Source organism: Gadus macrocephalus, chromosome 11 (assembly GCF_031168955.1).
Source record: "Gadus macrocephalus chromosome 11, ASM3116895v1".
Taxonomy (NCBI): Eukaryota; Metazoa; Chordata; class Actinopteri; order Gadiformes; family Gadidae; genus Gadus; species Gadus macrocephalus.
The window spans coordinates 932,293-953,005 of NC_082392.1; the positions used below are offsets into that span (position 1 = coordinate 932,293).

Sequence of the window (20,713 nt, forward strand, 5' to 3'; positions counted from 1 at the left end):
CATTCCACTTCTCTGAGCAGTCCGGGGCTCGGCCTGGCACCGGGTGCGCGCCGGGCCCACAATGGGCCCAGTGTTGCAGCCGCGCCGTGGTACAGCAGGGGCGGCCGGCCGCATGCTTCCTCGGCCCCCAGCCCCTCCGCCGGGCCGCCAGGACGACCAGGGTGCACGCTGGACCAGCAGCCCTGAGACTTTATGAACACATATTGCTGCACCCTGGCAGCTAGGGCGAGATGGACTCTGCAAGCTGGCGGGAGCCCCTCCCCTGGCATGGATGACCTCCCTGCTCTGGGCAGAACGTCCGTCTCAATCATCACACGGCTTTCATGTTTCTAGTGGGACCTAGTGGGTTGTAGAACCCCCTTAAAAAATATTTTAAACACGTGAGTGCGTGTGTAGCCTACATCTTTGTCTAAATACATTACCGTTGTTTTACAACTTCTTGAATCATAACCAATCGCCAAACTATCGCTAAATTTAAAAAACAATCAGAATTTAATGCGTGTGTTGCGCCTGAGGCTTTACCGCCCGATTCTGCAGAATAGGTTTACTTTCCGATTGTATTTGCGGACAAAAGAGTGAGGATCCTGTCCGTCCTGCTGTCAGTCGATGAACACACAGCCTGCAGGTATATGTGCGTGTGTGGTGTATACAAATATATCCCCACGGCATTTCCAGCGCTACCGCAGAGATATATCCTCGCTTTGTATACCAGGGCCGTCCTGCGTGGTCGACCATGCGCTCCATAGTTCATAAAGACCCCATAGAGGCCTGGAGCTCTCACAGCGCTGCTTAAACAATGCAGAAGGATTGAACCAGCGTCACAATTGAACCTTTTGTATCTTAGCCTCGCTGTAATCATTCATTTTATATTATGTTTCCCACCCCGCGCACACACGCACTCGCACACACTCCTATCAGCTTGCAGCACAGACTCCGGTGTCTCAATGGGCCCACTGTGTGACCCGCAGAATGGGCTTCTGGAACGCGGATCTGTTGCCTCGAGTCTTCTCTCTCTCTCTCTCTCTCTCTCTCTCTCTCTCTCTCTCTCTCTCTCTCTCTCTCTCTCTCTCTCTCTCTCCCCCCCCCCCCCCCCCCCCCCTTCTCCTTTATGAGTTATGAGTCCCCCGGCAGTAGATCACTGACGTCACGCGCGGCTAAATGAGCTTCCCCGCGGTGCTTCTCAGCAGGTTGACAATTACCTGCTGCTGAGGACAAATTAAAAGGCGTGCGTACGACCCCAGCATCAGGTGAAGAGAGAGTGAGGGAGAGGAAGAGAGAGAGAGAGAGAGAGAGAGAGAGAGAGAGAGAGAGAGAGAGAGAGAGAGAGAGAGAGAGAGAGAGAGAGAGAGGGGGAGAGGGAGTGAGGGAGAGGAATAGAGAGAGAGGGGGGGAGGGAGAGAGAGAGGGGGGGAGGGAGGGAGAGAGAGAGCGGGGGAGAAAGAGAGAGGGAGAAAGAGAGGGAGAGAGAGAGAGAGAGAGAGAGAGAGAGAGAGAGCTGCCAGTAGGATTGATCTCTGTCTGTTTGAGGAAAGTGTTGGACTAGGGTGGACTATTGGTCTAAAGTTGGTTATTTAAATACTGAAGACTGAAGCATCTCCACTTCAGAATGAACAAATGTTTCGGTTGGACCTACTCAAGAAGGTAAGAGTCTTCTGAAGAGTTTACTTTGATAACAATGAGTTGAATTTAGGTCTACAAGACATTTGCTTCTGATTCTCTTTGACATTAGAAGTTGTAGGACTGGACAAAAATCAATGTAGGTATAATCATAAACTACAGTAAGTATAGGACAGGACTACATTGTTTACATGGACACATCTGATCCGCATAGATTTCTATGCGGGATAGAAAATTATCATATCTACGCCTCATTCGGAATACATTTATCTGTTCGGCATAGAATCCTATGCCGAATAGAAGAGGTGGTGTAGTCCGTTTTAATCGACATGTATACACTTATTCCGAATAGATTGGGGTTTAATTTAGAGCAGCTGCAGTAGTTTGCAATTGGTCCACTAAGCTCCGTCGGTACTTTTATGCACACCGAACTTGACCGCTGTTGTTACAACTCCGTAAGTAGTCCGGTAAGCGTGTCCAGTTGCTAAGCGACGGGACATGGGTGTTTATTAATGACGTGTCGCGTATCGTAGTTTCCGCGCGCATCCGAGATAACTGCGATAACTGTAAATGAGTAGGCTACTACTCATTTACTCAAAACAAAAATTATATGTTTTTATTAGCTAAAAACATATAATTTGCCAAAATTTAGTGATGGTTAACCAAATAAGAACAAACAACGGTGGGCCTCTTCATAACTAATTTACATATTCTTTTAATTCATTAATGTTTTTTTTTTTTTTTTTTTTACAAACCTTAATTTTTGGTGCCCCCCTCAGGTATTTGGTGCCCTACGCACTCTGCGTATAGGGAGCGGCGGGCCTGCTACTACTAGTACTTTTGCAGGCTGGACGTTAAAATACTTAACTTAGAGAGACCAATCTCTCCCACCAGTCTTGGTGGGAGAGATGGGGGTAAATATAAAGATCGGACGTAGCTGTGCTGTCCTCCTTCTTAATTGAAGGAGCAGTCAGAGAAAAGCTCTCTCCTGCTGTGCGTTCATTAAAATCAAATTCACAATGCAGTGATAAGACGTCCATTATGTCGCCGCCGGTCCAGAGACGTGTCAGGTGTGCGCGAGAGACATAACGGAGAACTTTTGTTACTGCCATGTCTACAGTACATTCGAATCACATTTTAGGAACAGATCTATTCCGCATAGAAATCTATGCGGATCAGATGTGCCATGTGTAAACGCGGCTAATGAGGCGCCAGGGAACCACTGTGATGCTTCCGATATGCTCAACGATGAACAGTGACCCTACCTGTTGATAAGGTGTATTTTTAATCCTCTGGGGTGGGGGCCATACTGGCCCATACTGCAAAATGGGGTTTCGATCCGATATGAAGTAACACAGGACCAGATTCACCGATATCAATATTGATGATTTTTATTCAAAGCAGCATGTGTATTTTTCATGCAGGGGATAGCAGTGTTTCATTATTTATAAGGTCATCATCATTGAAATGCTAAATCTGAATCCATTTATCATGACTACTGAATGATATGCCAAAGGTTAGCAATGTCAGCTGAAGGGAGTGGTAGAATATCATTTATACCTGACACCTGCCTGACGCAGGTTTGATTCCCAAGAGAAGCATGTATGCAGAAAGCAATTAGCTTTCCACTGAATGCATGTTAAAACACAGGACCATTTCTCAATAATTGGTTATTTTCTTAGTACCATATACAATCTATAAAGGGTTCATTGTCACTTCAGAGCATTCAAATGAAAGACAGACAGCGGAAAAAAATTGTGTTTGAAAAGTATTTCCAACCCCTGTATTAGACCATCTTTAGACTATAATCTGTCTCAGTAACATATTTATTTATTTCTTTGTCGCAGCATAAGCTCTTGGACATATTAGGTCTCAATCGTTATGAGGAGGAGAATCTGTTACGAGAGACGAGGTCTTCCTATTACCAGACCAGAAGGCCGACTGGCGCCCGAACAGGATCGCTTTACACACAGATACATTATTCAGTCTGGGGCCAGTGGACAGAGAACCCAGTAGGGCTTAAGTGACTGTTTCAAAAGGCACGCCATCTCGGCTCATCTATACTGTCCCTGCTCCAGAAAACAGGAAAGATCCTCTCCGAATGTGTTTCGATCACATCCAGATCTGAGGCCTGGTGCCATGGTGTCTGGTGAGCCGACCCCTGCAGTACCCATGGGCTCACTACTCTTTCAGAAACAGTGCTGCCTCATAGGTCCCACCTCTGCAAAGATAATCGTGCGTCGGTGTAAATCTCCTTCTTCTTCTCCTGATGTTGTCTTGTGTTCCGTGTCTTTGAAGGTAATTTGGATCATGGTCGGCAAGCAAGGAAGACAATGGAGGTCGATGTGCAAGGGCTTGGTCCTGGGCACTCTGCTCACCAGCTGCATGATCCTGCTCTACTGCCTCTCCTCTCTGCAGGAGCACGGCACCTTCCCAGAGTAAGAGTCCTCCCGGTTCACACGGCAAACACACGCAGGATTCACTGCGGCAGAATCTTAAAATACACAAATAAACATGATTCATCCCTTAAGGGTAAATTCAGGAGTACTGGCCCTTCCCTTTGGGAATTAATAAAATGTTTGTATTTACTTTTGATAGTTTGAATAAAAAAAGCACCTATCAAAACTAGAGGATGATACTGAGCCCATGAGGCCTTTCCCACTACAAAGAGGAGTCCTTGGACCTTTGTGAGGACCTTATTGATGAGACAACCATATTTAAGCTTCTTCAGTTGTTAACATCATATTATATTAAGATCATATTTTATTAATGTATTACATTTTCACGACACTATTAAAGCTTCTGCTTGTAGAATTCGAGATGTGTACAGAGAGGCCGAATCCTAGTAATGTCCCTGCTCCCTCCCTCCTCCCTCCCTCCCTCCCTTCTCCCTCCCTCCTCCCTCCCTCCTCCCTCCTCCCTCCTCCCTCACTCCCTCCCTCTGTTTTCCTGCCTCAGAGGAGTGCTGTGTCACACACCTGTGGGTCACCCATGATAGCATTGTGTACATCCTTATGCTGGCCATGAAAGATTGATATCCTGGACCAATCAAGGCAGAGAAGCCGCAAGCTAAAGTCTAAAATGGAAATAGTCCCATACAGCGGCAGTCAATCAGAGCAGACTCACTGAGCGCTTCACCCCATATGGGCTTTAGACTCAGACTCTCCTCAGATTGAACGCGCTGGTCTGATGGATGGGGAACGTCATGATGCCCTCGTCTCGTCTCTCTCTGCAGGGTTCCTGTTCCTTACTCTTGTGCCCACCGCCCCGCCAACTCGCCGCAGACCACCAACGGCTCGGACCCCCGGCCGGGCGCGCCCCTCTGCAGCCCCAAGGTGGACGTCATGTTCATGAAGACCCATAAGACCGCCAGCAGCACGCTCATCAACATCCTGTTCCGCTTCGGCGAGAAGCACCGCCTCAAGTTCGCCTTCCCCAGCAGCAGGAACGACTTCCTCTACCCGGCGTTCTTCCAGCGCTCGCAGGTGAAGGACTTCAAGCCCGGCATGTGCTTCAACATCGTGTGTAACCACATGCGCTTCGACGCCGCCGAGGTGGCCAAGCTGCTGCCCGCCGACACGGCCTACGTGACCATCCTGCGGGACCCCGCAGAGCTATTCGAGTCCTCCTTCCACTACTTCGGCCGCACGGCCCCGCTGACCTGGAAGATCCCCGGGGAGGACAAGCTCCGGGAGTTCCTGCGTGAGCCTCACTACTACTACGACCCCGAGGGCTTCAACGCCTTCTACCTGAAGAACCTGCTGTTCTTCGACCTGGGGCAGGACAACGGCCTGGAGCCCGGAGACCCGCGCGTGGACCAGGGCATCCGGGCCATCGCCGACCGCTTCCACCTGGTCATGCTGGCGGAGCACTTTGAGGAGTCGCTCATCCTGCTGAAGGACGCCCTCTGCTGGGAGACAGAGGACCTGCTCTTCTTCAGGCTCAACGAGAGGAAGGGCTCCACGGTGTCCAAGCTGGAGCCCGAGCTGAGGGCCAAAGCCCTGGAGTGGAACGCCGTGGACTGGAAGCTCTACCAGCACTTCAACGCCACCTTCTGGAGGAAAGTGGACGCGTACGGACGCCAGCGTATGGCGGAGGACGTGGAGGAGCTCCGACGGAGGAACGCCGAGATGGCGGCCCTCTGCATCGAGGGGGGCCATGCCGTGGAGGCCACCCGCATTCAGGAGAAGGACATGCTGCCCTGGCAGCCCATCGGGGAGAAGTCCATCATGGGCTACAACCTGAAGAAGAACGTGGACAAGAAGCATCGCAAGGTGTGCCGCAAGATGCTGATGCCAGAGTTACAGTATCTGACGGAGATGGGAGTCAACCTGTGGATCACCAAGCTGTGGGGTCACGTCAGAGACGTCATTAACTGGTGACCCGCTACGCAGACTGGGAGAGGACCATTACAGTGCTATTAAAACAATGAAACAGTGGAGGGAGTGTGGGAGAGCTGTGCAAACTATTGTTTTGTTTGTCTTTAGTCTGGGTCACGTCCATCGTCTTACTGTGACCGTACCTACTGAAGAAGAGGCTACTCTTGTTTGTAAATATTTGTATATTTTTGCCATGTGTAATATATCTGATGGACGCTTGTAAAAACGATATTGACCATCAGACAATCTTAAGAATTTTGAAAACACATAATTTCATATGTGAGGGAGGTTGACTCTATATTATTGTCAATGTATGCAGTTGAATAATACAACTTTTATGTTCTGAGTTTATTTTCATTATTTGAACTGCAATGGTACACACACACTCTCTCACACACACACACACACACACACACACACACACACACACACACACACACACACACACACACACACACACACACACACACACACACACTCCATCTTATAACCAATAATAAATATGTCAATATTTTACTGTCATACAAACTGTTGAAGCACATCTGATATTTTTAATTTTTTTATCCAAAACATATCTGAACTAGAACGTTTCTCCAGGACCAAACAAGACCATCAATAGTCAGTCACAACACATAACATTATTTAAAGTGCAAAACAACCATTAGAATAAACGGATGAGCATGACAGAGCTCAATGACTCAACCCTATCTCTCAATCGCTCTGCTGGCAGCCAATGGAATCACCAGCATCGTCCGTCTCAGGACAGGAAGTGAATCGAATGCTGCATTCAAGGCATGCGGTATGGATGGAAGCGGTAGGAAAGATTCACAGCCTTCCCATTAGCTACGGACAACTTCAAATTGAGAGCACCGTTTAATGACACGGCACCGCTTTTATTTTTCTATCGGCGCCTTTGAACCGTTTGAATTATAGGAGGTATCATGTCTAGAAGCAATTGTTTGAATTATTTTTGATCTTCAGTCACTTCTGTTTACCGCCTAGTCGGACACATTGGACCTTTTCAGAAAGACCCCAGATCCCAGTTGTAATTACCAGTAGAGTGGTGAGCGGGATTTTATATTAGTCGTTGCACGTTTTGTATTTTAAGTCAGAAGTTGGTAATTACGGAAGCTCCCATATGAAACGAACGCAGCAATCCATATTCACCAATCATTAGTCGCCAGGGGCGTGGCCGAGTCTGTCCATCCAGACAGCTCTTGTTATGCTAGCTTTAGCCTAGCTGCTCTTTAATCACAAGACGAACGTCCCGCAGAAAACTCTCCTGAAGCCCGAAGCTCTTCGTCCCGCTGTCCGCAGACATGCTAGCAGCCATACGTAGCTCACATTAGCATCCTCATCCAATGTGTTTAGTCTAAGTACTTTAAGCTCATTCCACTGTAAGGCGTCATAATGCAGAGTTAAGGTGGAGCTCCTCTCCTCTCCTGGCCCCCCGCTGCTCCGTCCGAGACCCCTCGACCCGGGCGGGGACCATGTGAAGGTAGGCTGTGACTGTGAGGAGAGTCCGGGTAAACGCTGTCGGCGACGATGTCTTGCAAATCCACCAAAGTCGCCCCGAGTGTCGACTTCGACCACAGCTGCTCCGACAGCGTGGAATACCTGACGCTCAACTTCGGGCCCTTCGAGCCCGTCCGCCGCTGGAGGAGGCTGCCGCCCTGCGACGAGTTCGTCGGAGCCAGGTAACACAACCGACGAACCGGCACCTCCCGTCTGTCAAGCCGCTGGTCCCCCCCGCTGCGTTCTGACCTTTGACCTCTCCATCCATCCAGGCGCAGCAAACACACCGTGGTGGCCTACAGGGATGCCATTTACGTGTTTGGGGGAGATAATGGGTGAGCGTTTCTATTCTATCAGTTAACCATGATGGCCTTCATCACCTGAGGTCCATCCTCACTCTGATTGGTCGTTGAGTTCATGTTAGTCATCGGGGCTGGACTACCCCTTAATTGATCACTTATTGTGACGTTCACTATTTAATGAATGTTCGTGTGGATCATCCTGACATGTGTAATGATACTTTACATGTGTGTTTAACTCCTTTCTATGCAGGAAGAACATGCTGAATGACCTGCTGCGCTTCGATGTAAAGGACTGCTCGTGGTGTCGGTGAGTCCCTTCTCTTTGTTAAAGGCACCCAGTGCAACTTTATGTAAACATTCAATGAAAAATAAACATTCAATTTCTAGTCTTTTTTACACGTAGTAAGTTTCAATAACTCCATACCATTACATATCGACATTCAAGGAGCAAAGATGAGACGTCGTTGTGTGGTGAGAACTGATAGAAAATCGTAAACAACAACAATCGCCGGTGGGGAGAAGCCATTTTTTCATTGACTGGAAGCCTGCTTTATTTATTGTAGGTTACAAAAAATAAAGAAAATGGCGGCATTGTTGTTGTTATCGATTTTGTATCAGTTCTCACCACACAACGACGTCTCATCTTTGCTGCTTGAATGTCGGTATGTAATGGTATGGAGTTATTGAAACTTACTACGTGTAAAAAAGAGCCTCGAAAGTTGCACTGGGTGCCTTTAAACAGACAGTATTTTGTAGCACTGGTCTGCTATGGACTCTCCACTCCAACACGGCACAAGGCTATTATGTGACGGCAATATGTTGTGATGATGGTTTCAGCGCCTTCACGACGGGAACGCCACCGGCGCCCCGATACCACCACTCCGCCGTCGTCTATGGCAGCAGCATGTTTGTTTTTGGTGAGTTCCCCTCATCCATCGTGTTGAGGTCCTTGGGCTCGCTTGTGTGATGTCTCAGTTTGCTTACAAACAGAGAAAATGCACTGAAATGTCTCTTTGCTGTGTTGTCTTCTAGGGGGCTACACTGGAGACATCTACTCGAATTCCAACTTAAAAAACAAAAATGACCTTTTTGAATACAAGTTTGCTACGGGGCAGTGGACCGAATGGAAGGTCGAGGGCAGGTAATGGCGCCGCCATGTATTCTATATTCTATCAATCCATGTGTTTGATCTGTTTATGTTTTTAAAGTCCGACATTTATTATTTAATTCTCGCATTATGACATTTCTCAGCCCATATTATTTTACTATTTACTCTAATTAACCAGATTGGACTCATTGAGATTATGCATCTTTTACAAGAGAGTCTGGGCCAAAACGACACCATGATACAATAAAATAAGTACATCAGGTAAAGCGTAGTTATAAAGCCCTTAATACAGGCCATGTATTTAGGAGACTTTTAGAGAGTTGGCATTGCAGTAATCGAGTCTAGAGAATGTAAACGTGTCTCTGCATCTGCCTCAAACAGCACTGCTCCGGTTCTAGCAATGTTTCTGAGGAAAGACTAAATGCACAGTAACCATAGCAACGTGCAACACCACATGAGAACATTATTCTACACAAGGCAGAGGAGGAGCCGAAACCTTCTGACCTGAGGCCAGAAGGTTCCGTCAGCTTGCATCAGGTCCGGTCCTGGTTCTGACCCTTGACCTGGGTCAGCGTGACCTGACCCAGCCCGTTCTGTGATGAGGGCCCTGAAACGACATGAACTTCTTACCGATTATCCGTCTCATTCGCAGCCTCCCGGTTGCCAGGTCGGCCCATGGAGCCACCGTCTACGACGATAAGCTCTGGATATTCGCTGGATACGACGGGAACGCCAGGTGGGAAGCCCGGCTAAAGCCACCGGCACCACCATGTGATCCAGGGAGCAGGAGGAATCAGGGGATCAATTGTCATGTTTTCCTCCCCCTGCAGGTTGAACGACATGTGGACCATCAGCCTGCAGGACCGAGAGCAGGGCTGCTGGGAGGAGGCCAGTGTGCACCTCCTTCATAACCTAATGTTCTCTTAAAGGAAGCCTTCAGGCTCTGCCATGTTGTACTATGAGAGAGGACCGCCTTCTTATGTGTCAGAACCCCCTGATCAGTTTCTCTGGGGAAAAATGCATAAAAGTTTGTCCATTTCTGTCGTCTTCCCAAAGTGTTGGTTTTCCTTGAACACAGATGAAGACGATGGCCTCATTGTGCTCTCTCCTCTCGGGTCCATTAGATGGATCAGAGCGGCGAGATTCCTCCATCCTGCTGCAACTTCCCCGTGGCCGTGTGCCGGGACAAGATGTTTGTGTTCTCAGGGCAGAGTGGAGCCAAGATCACCAACAACCTCTTTCAGTTCGAGTTCAAGGGTCACATGTGAGTGGAAACGCGTCGGAAAAAGAAAAGAACACAAATGAACAATAAGAGGTGCACAATTAAACATTGGTCCCAAGCTACGCTGAGAACAGGCAAAGCAGAAACACACACCTGTCAACGCGTACCGTAGGAAGGGTTCCCCCCGCTAACCCCTTGGTCCCCCCCCCCCCCCCCCCCCAGGTGGACGCGCATCCCGACGGAGCACCTTCTGCGGGGCTCGCCGCCCCCCCCGCAGCGTCGCTACGGCCACACCATGGTGGCCTTCGACCGCCACCTCTACGTGTTCGGGGGCGTGGCCGACAACACGCTGCCCAACGAGCTGCACTGCTACGACGTGGACTCCCAGTCCTGGGAGGTCATCCACCCCAGCCTGGACAGCGAGGTCAGTACCGTCACCCGGCCAGCACAGACACGAGTCCTCACACACTGAGTCCTCACAGACACTGAGTCCTCACACACTGAGTCCTCACACACACTGAGTCCTCACACACTGAGTCCTCACACACTGAGTCCTCACACACACTGAGTCCTCACACACACTGAGTCCTCACACACTGAGTCCTCACACACTGAGTCCTCACACACTGAGTCCTCACACACTGAGTCCTCACACACTGAGTCCTCACACACACTGAGTCCTCACACACACTGAGTCCTCACACACACTGAGTCCTCACACACACTGAGTCCTCACACACTGAGTCCTCACACACTGAGTCCTCACACACTGAGTCCTCACACACTGAGTCCTCACACACTGAGTCCTCACACACTGAGTCCTCACACACTGAGTCCTCACAGACACTGAGTCCTCACAGACACTGAGTCCTCACACACTGAGTCCTCACACACACTGAGTCCTCACACACACTGAGTCCTCACACACACTGAGTCCTCACACACACTGAGTCCTCACACACACTGAGTCCTCACACACACTGAGTCCTCACACACACTGAGTCCTCACAGACACGAGTCCTCACAGACACAGAGTCCTCACAGACACAGAGTCCTCACAGACACAGAGTCCTCACAGACACAGAGTCCTCACAGACACTGAGTCCTCACAGACACTGAGTCCTCACAGACCCAGAGTCCTCACAGACACTGAGTCCTCACAGACCCAGAGCCCTCACATGTGGAACACAGACCCAGAACCCTCACAACACAGATTTAGGACCCGTGTTGTGAACGACGGTTTGTTGGTTTGTTGGTTTGTTTGTTTGCTGTTGTTGTGTTGGCGGATCCAGAAGCTATGTCAGCCTCTCCTCTTCGTCCTCACTGGGTCTCGTTGCCTGAGGGGAGTCCTCCGTTCGGTTGCGTCCTCACTGGGTCTCGTTGCCTGAGGGGAGTCCTCCGTTCGGTTGCGTCCTCACTGGGTCTCGTTGCCTGAGGGGAGTCCTCCTCCGTTCGGTTGCGTCCTCACTGGGTCTCGTTGCCTGAGGGGAGTCCTCCGTTCTGTTGCGTCCTCACTGGGTCTCGTTGCCTGAGGGGAGTCCTCCTCCGTTCGGTTGCGTCTTCACTGGGTCTCGTTGCCTGAGGGGAGTCCTCCGTTCGGTTGCGTCCTCACTGGGTCTCATTGCCTGAGGGGGGTCCTCCGTTCGGTTGCGTCCTCACTGGGTCTCGTTGCCTGAGGGGAGTCCTCCGTTCTGTTGCGTCCTCACTGGGTCTCGTTGCCTGAGGGGAGTCCTCCGTTCGGTTGCGTCCTCACTGGGTCTCGTTGCCTGAGGGGAGTCCTCCGTTCGGTTGCGTCCTCACTGGGTCTCGTTGCCTGAGGGGAGTCCTCCTCCGTTCGGTTGCGTCCTCACTGGGTCTCGTTGCCTGAGGGGAGTCCTCCGTTCTGTTGCGTCCTCACTGGGTCTCGTTGCCTGAGGGGAGTCCTCCTCCGTTCGGTTGCGTCTTCACTGGGTCTCGTTGCCTGAGGGGAGTCCTCCGTTCGGTTGCGTCCTCACTGGGTCTCATTGCCTGAGGGGGGTCCTCCGTTCGGTTGCGTCCTCACTGGGTCTCGTTGCCTGAGGGGAGTCCTCCGTTCTGTTGCGTCCTCACTGGGTCTCGTTGCCTGAGGGGAGTCCTCCGTTCGGTTGCGTCCTCACTGGGTCTCGTTGCCTGAGGGGAGTCCTCCTCCGTTCTGTTGCGTCCTCACTGGGTCTCGTTGCCTGAGGGGAGTCCTCCGTTCGGTTGCGTCCTCACTGGGTCTCGTTGCCTGAGGGGAGTCCTCCTCCGTTCGGTTGCGTCCTCACTGGGTCTCGTTGCCTGAGGGGAGTCCTCCTCCGTTCGGTTGCGTCCTCACTGGGTCTCGTTGCCTGAGGGGAGTCCTCCTCCGTTCGGTTGCGTCCTCACTGGGTCTCGTTGCCTGAGGGGAGTCCTCCGTTCTGTTGCGTCCTCACTGGGTCTCGTTGCCTGAGGGGAGTCCTCCGTTCTGTTGCGTCCTCACTGGGTCTCGTTGCCTGAGGGGAGTCCTCCGTTCGGTTGCGTCCTCACTGGGTCTCATTGCCTGAGGGGAGTCCTCCGTTCTGTTGCGTCCTCACTGGGTCTCGTTGCCTGAGGGGAGTCCTCCGTTCTGTTGCGTCCTCACTGGGTCTCGTTGCCTGAGGGGAGTCCTCCGTTCGGTTGCGTCCTCACTGGGTCTCGTTGCCTGAGGGGAGTCCTCCGTTCTGTTGCGTCCTCACTGGGTCTCGTTGCCTGAGGGGAGTCCTCCGTTCGGTTGCGTCCTCACTGGGTCTCGTTGCCTGAGGGGAGTCCTCCTCCGTTCGGTTGCGTCCTCCCTGGGTCTCGTTGCCTGAGGGGAGTCCTCCTCCGTTCGGTTGCGTCCTCACTGGGTCTCGTTGCCTGAGGGGAGTCCTCCTCCGTTCGGTTGCGTCCTCAGATGCCGAGCGGCCGGTTGTTCCACGCGGCGGCCGTGATCCACGACGCCATGTACATCTTCGGAGGGACGGTGGATAACAACGTGCGCAGCGGGGAGATGTACCGGTTCCAGGTAAACCCAAACGACTCCATCACTGCTATCAGCGCTCAGAAAAATGGATCTCACAGAAGACTCTGGTTTCCTCGCCTCACACGGCTCGAAGGCCCCTGATCCTGTTTCTGTTCTGAACAGTTCTCCTGCTACCCAAAATGCACCCTGCACGAGGACTACGGGAAGCTGTGGGAGAACCGCCAGTTCTGTGACGTGGAGTTCATCCTGGGCGAGGTGAGCACCACCTCGTGTACACTGTGCTCCTCATATTGACAGTCTTGACAATTCACAAATGTTACACACGGGCCTTAAAAGGTATCAAAAAGTCTTTCATTTAGTTTCATAGGGCTAAGGTTTTGTGGGGTGTGGTTGGAACTTTAAGGATGGACGATTTATTTGCGTTTCCAAGACTTTGGTATTAAATTGTATTTTTATCTCATAACTACCATTATCATTATATTCTTTTTTTTTGTGTTTATGTTTACATTAGTAATTGAAAAGTTGCAAGGTTATGGATTTATTAGAATATCCACATAAACAACAAGGTCTAACAAAGGTCTTACCGCTGTAATGAACGAGGTCATCACAGGTACTGAATAGTAACCTGATTTATTAAGACGTAATTTAAGTGTACAATCTTGAAAAAGGGTCTTGTAGTTAAGGCATATTAAACAGTCTTGGAGTTAGCTTGTTGAAACCTGCAGGTAGCAACACGTCTAGTCTCCACTGTGACTCGTGAGCGTCTACCTCAGAGCCGCAGAATGCTAATGATGAGCGGTCCTCTGTAGCGGGAGGAGAGAGTCCTCGGCCACATCGCCATAGTGACGGCCCGGTGCCAGTGGCTGAGGAGGAAGATTCTGCAGGCCCGGGACCGGCAGAGACAGGTGCGGCTCCTCCTTTGTGCACTGCATGCTTATCTTGTTAGTATATTTATTAGAATGTGGACCTACTCTGTGGACTGTTTTACCATGTGTTTAATATTATGTACTATTTTCATTTTAAATATCATTGACTGAGTGAACCGCACAAGGATTCCAGTGCCCCTGTGGCCCTGTACGCAGTGAACTGAGCTGGCCTGGGTCACTGCTCAGGTTGTTTATAGTGTATGCTCGTCGCCACTGTAAAGGAGGGACCCCCGGTGTCCCTAAAGGTTGCTGTATTAACTGAGCCTGGACTGTAGGCAGCGCGTTGGCTGACGCTGCGGCGTGCTGTGTGTGCAGAAGGCCAAGCAGGAGAGCGGGGAGGAGGCGGAGGAGGGGTCCGCGGGCCCCTGGGAGGTCCCGGCGGTGAAGCCCTCGGGGACCCCCAACCTGGAGGTCTCCATTCGGGAGGCGGAGCCCCAGCCCTTCAGGGTGCTCATGCAGTTCCTCTACACGGACAAGATCCAGTACCCCCGCAGAGGTCAGTCAGTCAGTCAGTCAGTCAGTCAGTCAGTCAGTCAGTCAGTCAGTCAGTCAGTCACTCACTCACTGGCCAGTCAGTCAGTCAGTCAGTCAGTCAGTCACTCACTCACTCACTCACTGACCAGTAACTCGACCTGTCTAGGTCCCAGTCGGTAAGGGGACCAGGGGGAACCTGCTCTGGGTCCCAGTCGGTAAGGGGACCAGGGGGAACCTGCTCTGGGTCCCAGTCGGTAAGGGGACCAGGGGGAACCTGCTCTGGGTCCCAGTCGGTAAGGGGACCAGGGGGAACCTGCTCTGGGTCCCAGTCGGTAAGGGGACCAGGGGGAACCTGCTCTGGGTCCCAGTCGGTAAGGGGACCAGGGGGAACCTGCTCTGGGTCCCAGTCGGTAAGGGGACCAGGGGGAACCTGCTCTGGGTCCCAGTCGGTAAGGGGACCAGGGGGAACCTGCTCTGGGTCCCAGGCTGATAGCAGTGTGTGTCATCCCTGTCTCAGGCCACGTCCAGGACGTGCTGCTCATCATGGACGTGTACAAGCTGGCGCTGAGCTTCCAGCTGGCCCGTCTGGAGCAGCTGTGTGTGCAGTACATCGAGGCGTCGGTGGACCTGCAGAACGTGCTCAGCGTGTGTGAGAACGCCAACAAGCTGCAGCTGGACCAGCTCAAGGTACTGCCGGCCTTCATTCACGTTTACATCACACCTCGACCCTCAGCTAACCCCCCCCCCCCCCCCTCCAGGAGCACTGCCTGAACTTCGTGGTGAAGGAGTCCCACTTCAACCAGGTCATCATGACCAAGGAGTTTGAGCGGCTGAGCACGCAGCTCATCGTGGAGATCGTCCGGCGCAAGCAGCAGCCCCCCCTGCGGCTCTACTCGGACCAGCCCGTGGACATCGGCACCTCCCTGGTGCAGGACATGAAGGCCTACCTGGAGGGGGGCGGCCTGGACTTCTGTGACATCGTGCTGCTGCTGGACGGCCACCCCCGCCCCGCCCACCAGGTCATACTGGCCGCCCGCTCCAGGTGGGCCGTCGATACAGGATGCATCTGGTCATATGGTTATGATGTCGGGTATTAGTCATACACTCGCATCATATAGAAACGCTAAATGGACCGCATTTATATAACGCTTTTACCCAAAGCGCTTCACAACACTGCCTCACATTCACCCGTTCACGCACACATTCACCCACCGACGGCGGAGTCAGCCCCGCAGGGCGACAGCCGGCTGGTCAGGAGCGGTCAGGGTGTGGCGTCTCGCTCAGAGACACCTCCACGCTCTGGGGGTCGAACGAGCAACCAGCCAACCCGCTCGACCTCCTGAGCTGCTGCCGCCGTATCATATGGATTCTTGTATTTGTGTGTGTGGTATGTTGATGCATTGGTTCAGCGATGGAATGTCGTTTCTCTTTCCTCTGACGTGTGTGTGTGTGTGTGTGTGTGTGTGTGTGTGTGTGTGTGTGTGTGTGTGTGTGTGTGTGTGTGTGTGTGTGTGTGTGTGTGTGTGTGTGTGTGTGTGTGTGTGTGTGTGTGTGTGTGTGTGTGTGTGTGTGTCCTCAGTTACTTCGAGGCCATGTTCCGCTCCTTCATGCCTGTGGACGGCCAGGTCAACATCTCCATCGGGGAGATGGTCCCCAGTAAGCAGGCCTTTGAGTCCATGCTGCGTTACATCTACTACGGGGACGTCAGCATGCCCCCGGAGGACTCCCTGTATCCTCCCCACTCCTGCTGCATGCTACACCTCAGCCTCGTATGAGCCCCTCCGTGACCCCTCAGTGCTCCTTCACCTTACACCTCAGCCTCGTATGAGCCCCTCCGTGACCCCTCAGTGCTCCTTCACCTTACACCTCAGCCTCTTATGAGCCCCTCAGTGACCCCTCAGTGCTCCTTCACCTTACACCTCAGCCTCTTATGAGCCCCTCCGTGACCCCTCAGTGCTCCTTCACCTTACACCTCAGCCTCTTATGAGCCCCTCAGTGACCCCTCAGTGCTCCTTCATCAGCTTCTGGTTCAGGTTTGTTTTGTGTTTGGACCCGTCTGTCAACGATCAGTGTTGTGATCAGATGATTGATTTAAACATTTACACCTCGAGCATTTAGCAGACGCTTTTATCAAAAGCGTCTCAAAAGCGTAAGTCCATTTGTCGGAAAGAGAAACAACAATATATCTCTGTGGGTACAGTAATGATGTTCGTAGAACAAAGTGGAATGCACTAACCATCACTAGGTTAACCCGTTCCCCGAGTACAACAGAGACAGCTAGGAGAAGACGCTACACAATGCTGAGTACTGTTTTTAAGTGCCAGGACGTAGAACAAGGGTGGAGGCCATGCAGAGTCTAAGTGAACTCTGAACAAGCGAGTCTTGAGTTGATTTAAAGGTTCTCTTCTGAGCGTCTCTCTCCTGTCTCTCTGAGCGTCTCTCTCCTGTCTCTCTGAGCGTCTCTCTCCTGTCTCTCTCCTGTCTCTCTGAGCGTCTCTCTCCTGTCTCTCTGAGTGTCTCTCTCCTGTCTCTCTCCTGTCTCTCTGAGCGTCTCTCTCCTGTCTCTCTCCTGTCTCTCTCTGGTCTCTCTGAGCGTCTCTCTCCTGTATCTCTCCTGTCTCTCTGAGCGTCTCTCTCCTGTCTCTCTGAGCGTCTCTCTCCTGTATCTCCTGTCTCTCTCCTGTCTCTCTGAGCGTCTCTCTCCTGTCTCTCTCCTGTCTCTCTCCTGTCTCTCTCCGGTCTCTCTCCTGTCTCTCCGGTCTCTCTCCGGTCTCTCTGAGCGTCTCTCTCCGGTCTCTCCGGTCTCTCTGAGCGTCTCTCTCCGGTCTCTCTGAGCGTCTCTCTCCGGTCTCTCTCCGGTTTCTCTGAGCGTCTCTCTCCTGTCTCTCTCCTGTCTCTCTCCGGTCTCTCTCCTGTCTCTCCTGTCTCTCCGGTCTCTCTCCGGTCTCTCTGAGCGTCTCTCTCCGGTCTCTCGGAGCGTCTCTCTCCTGTCTCTCTCCTGTCTCTCTGAGCGTCTCTCCTGTATCTCGGAGCGTCTCTCTCCTGTCTCTCTCCGGTCTCTCTGAGCGTCTCTCCTGTATCTCGGAGCGTCTCTCTCCTGTATCTCGGAGCGTCTCTCTCCTGTCTCTCTCCTGTATCTCGGAGCGTCTCTCTCCTGTCTCTCTCCTGTCTCTCTCCGGTCTCTCTGAGCGTCTCTCTCCTGTCTCTCTCCTGTATCTCTCCTGTCTCTCTGAGCGTCTCTCTCCTGTCTCTCTGAGCGTCTCTCTCCTGTATCTCCTGTCTCTCTCCTGTCTCTCTGAGCGTCTCTCTCCTGTCTCTCTCCGGTCTCTCTCCGGTCTCTCTGAGCGTCTCTCTCCGGTCTCTCTCCTGTCTCTCCGGTCTCTCTCCGGTCTCTCTGAGCGTCTCTCTCCGGTCTCTCTGAGCGTCTCTCTCCTGTTTCTCTCCGGTTTCTCTGAGCGTCTCTCTCCTGTCTCTCTCCTGTCTCTCTGAGCGTCTCTCTCCGGTCTCTCTCCTGTCTCTCCGGTCTCTCTGAGCGTCTCTCTCCGGTCTCTCGGAGCGTCTCTTTCCTGTCTCTCTCCTGTCTCTCTGAGCGTCTCTCCTGTATCTCGGAGCGTCTCTCTCCTGTCTCTCTCCGGTCTCTCTGAGCGTCTCTCCTGTATCTCGGAGCGTCTCTCTCCTGTATCTCGGAGCGTCTCTCTCCTGTATCTCGGAGCGTCTCTCTCCTGTCTCTCTCCTGTATCTCGGAGCGTCTCTCTCCTGTCTCTCTCCGGTCTCTCTGAGCGTCTCTCTCCGGTCTCTCTCCCTAAGAGTGTCTTCCTCCCTAACTCCTGGTCAGCTATCTGTTCTCGGCGCCGTACTACTACGGCTTCTCCAACAACCGGCTGCAGGCCTACTGCAAGCAGAACCTGGAGATGAACGTCACGGTGGAGAACGTCCTGCAGGTCTGTCTGTCTGTCTGTCTGTCTGTCTGTCTGTCTGTCTGTCTGTCTGTCTGTCTGTCGTTCTCTCTCTCTCTGTCTGTCGTTCTCTCTCTCTGTCTGTCTGTCTGTCTGTCTGTCTGTCTGTCGTTCTCTCTCTCTGTCGTTCTCTCTCTCTGTCGTTCTCTCTCTCTGTCTGTCGTTCTCTCTCTCTGTCTGTCTGTCTGTCGTTCTGTCTGTCTGTCTGTCTGTCTGTCTGTCTGTCTGTCTGTCTGTCTGTCGTTCGTTCTCTCTCTCTCTGTCTGTCTGTCTGTCGTTCTCTCTCTCTGTCTATCGTTCTGTCTGTCGTTCTGCCTGCCTGCCTCCCTCCCTCCCTCCCTCCCTCCCTCCCTCCCTCCCTCCCTCCCTCCGTCCCTCCCTCCGTCCCTCCCTCCCTCCCTCCCTCCCTCCCTCCCTCCCTCCCTCCCTCTCCTCTCCTCCCTCCCTCCCTCCCTCCCTCCCTCTGTTAACACCCCTCTCCTCCCTCCCTCCCTCCCTCCGTCCCTCCCTCCCTCCCTCCCTCCCTCCCTCCCTCCCTCTCCTCCCTCCCTCCCTCCCTCTCCTCTCCTCTCCTCCCTCCCTCCCTCCCTCCCTCCCTCTGTTAACACCCCTCTCCTCCCTCCCTCCCTCCCTCCCTCTCCTCTCCTCCCTCCCTCCCTCTCCTCCCTCCCTCCCTCCCTCCCTCCCTCTGTTAACGCCCCTCTCCCCCTCTCAGATCCTGGAGGCGGCTGATAATACCCAGGCCCTGGACATGAAGAAGCACTGCCTGCACATCATCGTGCACCAGTTCATCAAGGTGGGTGGGCTGGTGTCGGGGGCCCTGGCAGTGTGCTGCCCCCTGGCTGCAGCTGGGCTGGGCCCCTAGGGGCCCCGAGCCCCCCGCATGGGGCCCCGAGCCCCCCGCATGGGAGACCAGAATGTTGACCCGAGGACCGGCTGAACAAGCAGGCCCCTCCCCGGGGCGGGGGGCCGGAGAGGAAACCGACCAATGAGAGCCCCTGCAACCCCCTCCCCCCCACCCTCCTGGAACCGTTCAAGAGTTAAAAGAATACCTTCCTTTGGTTTGCTGCACGTTGGTTCTATTGCTTTACGCTGCTTAATCTTTATGGATTGTGTTTGTTCTGTTGCTTTATCTTCATGTGTTGCTTCTGTTTGCTTCCCTCAGCAGGCTGGACTTGATTTGGTAACGCCTCACCTTACTATTATGTTCATTTTTGGCCTTTTTTTTCCTCCCCTCCCCTTCCACCCCTCTCATTCTCCTCCTCCCCTCTCATTCTCTTCCTCCCCTCTCATTCTCTTCCTCCCCTCTCATTCTCTCCTTCTCCTCTCCCTCTTCGCCCTCCCCCTCACCTCTCATTCTCTCTCCCCTCCCCTCCCCCTCTCCTCTTCTCCTCTCATTCTCTCTCCCCTCCCCTTCCTCCCCTCTCATTCTCTCCTTCTCCTCGCCCTCCCCCCTCCTCCTCCTCCTCCTCCCCCCCCCCCCCCCCCCCCCCTCTCCGTTGAAGGTATCCAAGCTGCCTAACCTGCGGTCTCTGAGCCAGCTGCTGCTGCTGGACATCATCGAGTCGCTGGCCACGCACATATCAGACAAACAGTGTGCCGAGATGGGCCCCGACATTTAGGACCGGGCCCCCACCGGGCCCCCAGCCCGGCCTCACTGGCTCGGTTCTGATTGGTTTGTTTGCTGGACCTTGCATGTCAACTCCGTCAGCGTCTTCTGAGACGACGGCTCTCCTTCGTACCGGAGATCCGTCACCACAAGGGGCCGCGTCCTCGTTGTACTGACGAGGCAGGATGAGTGAACCTGCAGTGTGTATAGCTGAACGCGGTTCCATCCAAAGTACTCCTCTGTAGCCATGTATTCCTCCATATAGCCATTGTATTCTACTCCGTTCCATGGGGAGTATGTGATGTACTGTGAGTACTAACTGCATTATACCAAGTTAACCGTCAGGAAAAGTGTTGGTTGAATAAGTGATCTTGTCATTGTTTAACATGGAAGGGTTTAATATGACTTGCAGACGCTGTAAACGATGATGTGTCTGCAGTCTTTGTCTTTAAGCCATTGCTGTTTTTGAATGTTTGACAAAGGCACACGTCCACTGTCGTCCTAATAACCACTAGGAGCCCTTTAGCTCGCTCAGCCTGTATCATATGGGATGTAGTTACAACTTTATCCCCTCCAAGAGCCCGATGTATTTAAAGCCTTAATAAACCTCTTGGTTAAGTGACTGCCT

General features: G+C 52.6%; 2 protein-coding genes and 1 long non-coding RNA gene across 3 annotated transcripts; 2 read left to right on the forward strand and 1 right to left on the reverse strand.

Annotated features, from left to right (window-relative positions):
- Positions 1-1,435: 1,435 nt before the first annotated feature.
- gal3st1a (galactose-3-O-sulfotransferase 1a) lies at positions 1,436-6,343 on the forward strand. Its single transcript, XM_060065670.1, has 3 exons — positions 1,436-1,641; positions 3,916-4,055; positions 4,853-6,343. Exons 1-3 carry the CDS (start codon positions 1,615-1,617, stop codon positions 5,997-5,999), a joined length of 1,314 nt encoding a protein of 437 aa, XP_059921653.1. The 5' UTR covers positions 1,436-1,614; the 3' UTR covers positions 6,000-6,343.
- Positions 3,045-4,858, reverse strand: LOC132468067 (uncharacterized). The gene is made up of 2 exons (XR_009528153.1): positions 4,596-4,858; positions 3,045-4,111 (listed from the first exon to the last, which is right to left on the reverse strand). It is a non-coding gene; the product is annotated as an uncharacterized LOC132468067 (long non-coding RNA).
- Positions 6,344-6,806: 463 nt separating the features above from the next.
- Positions 6,807-20,707, forward strand: lztr1 (leucine zipper like post translational regulator 1). The gene is made up of 19 exons (XM_060065640.1): positions 6,807-7,693; positions 7,784-7,846; positions 8,064-8,120; positions 8,651-8,730; positions 8,846-8,954; positions 9,574-9,657; positions 9,752-9,809; positions 10,046-10,185; positions 10,366-10,567; positions 13,052-13,162; positions 13,283-13,375; positions 13,930-14,025; positions 14,362-14,542; positions 15,038-15,207; positions 15,279-15,562; positions 16,100-16,249; positions 18,356-18,461; positions 19,192-19,272; positions 19,982-20,707. Exons 1-19 carry the CDS (start codon positions 7,542-7,544, stop codon positions 20,096-20,098), a joined length of 2,334 nt encoding a protein of 777 aa, XP_059921623.1. The 5' UTR covers positions 6,807-7,541; the 3' UTR covers positions 20,099-20,707.
- The last annotated feature ends 6 nt before the right edge of the window (positions 20,708-20,713 follow it).

Bases quoted from the DNA above. Each gene is read 5' to 3' on its own strand.
- gal3st1a (XM_060065670.1), top strand. From the start codon at position 1,615: ATGTTTCGGTTGGACCTACTCAAGAAG. The intron at 1,642-3,915 runs GTAAGAGTCTTC...GTGTCTTTGAAG, and splicing joins GGTTGGACCTACTCAAGAAG to GTAATTTGGATCATGGTCGG. The intron at 4,056-4,852 runs GTAAGAGTCCTC...CTCTCTCTGCAG, and splicing joins GAGCACGGCACCTTCCCAGA to GGTTCCTGTTCCTTACTCTT.
- lztr1 (XM_060065640.1), top strand. From the start codon at position 7,542: ATGTCTTGCAAATCCACCAAAGTCGCCCCGAGTGTCGACTTCGACCAC. The intron at 7,847-8,063 runs GTGAGCGTTTCT...CTTTCTATGCAG, and splicing joins GTGTTTGGGGGAGATAATGG to GAAGAACATGCTGAATGACC. The intron at 16,250-18,355 runs GTATCCTCCCCA...ACTCCTGGTCAG, and splicing joins ATGCCCCCGGAGGACTCCCT to CTATCTGTTCTCGGCGCCGT.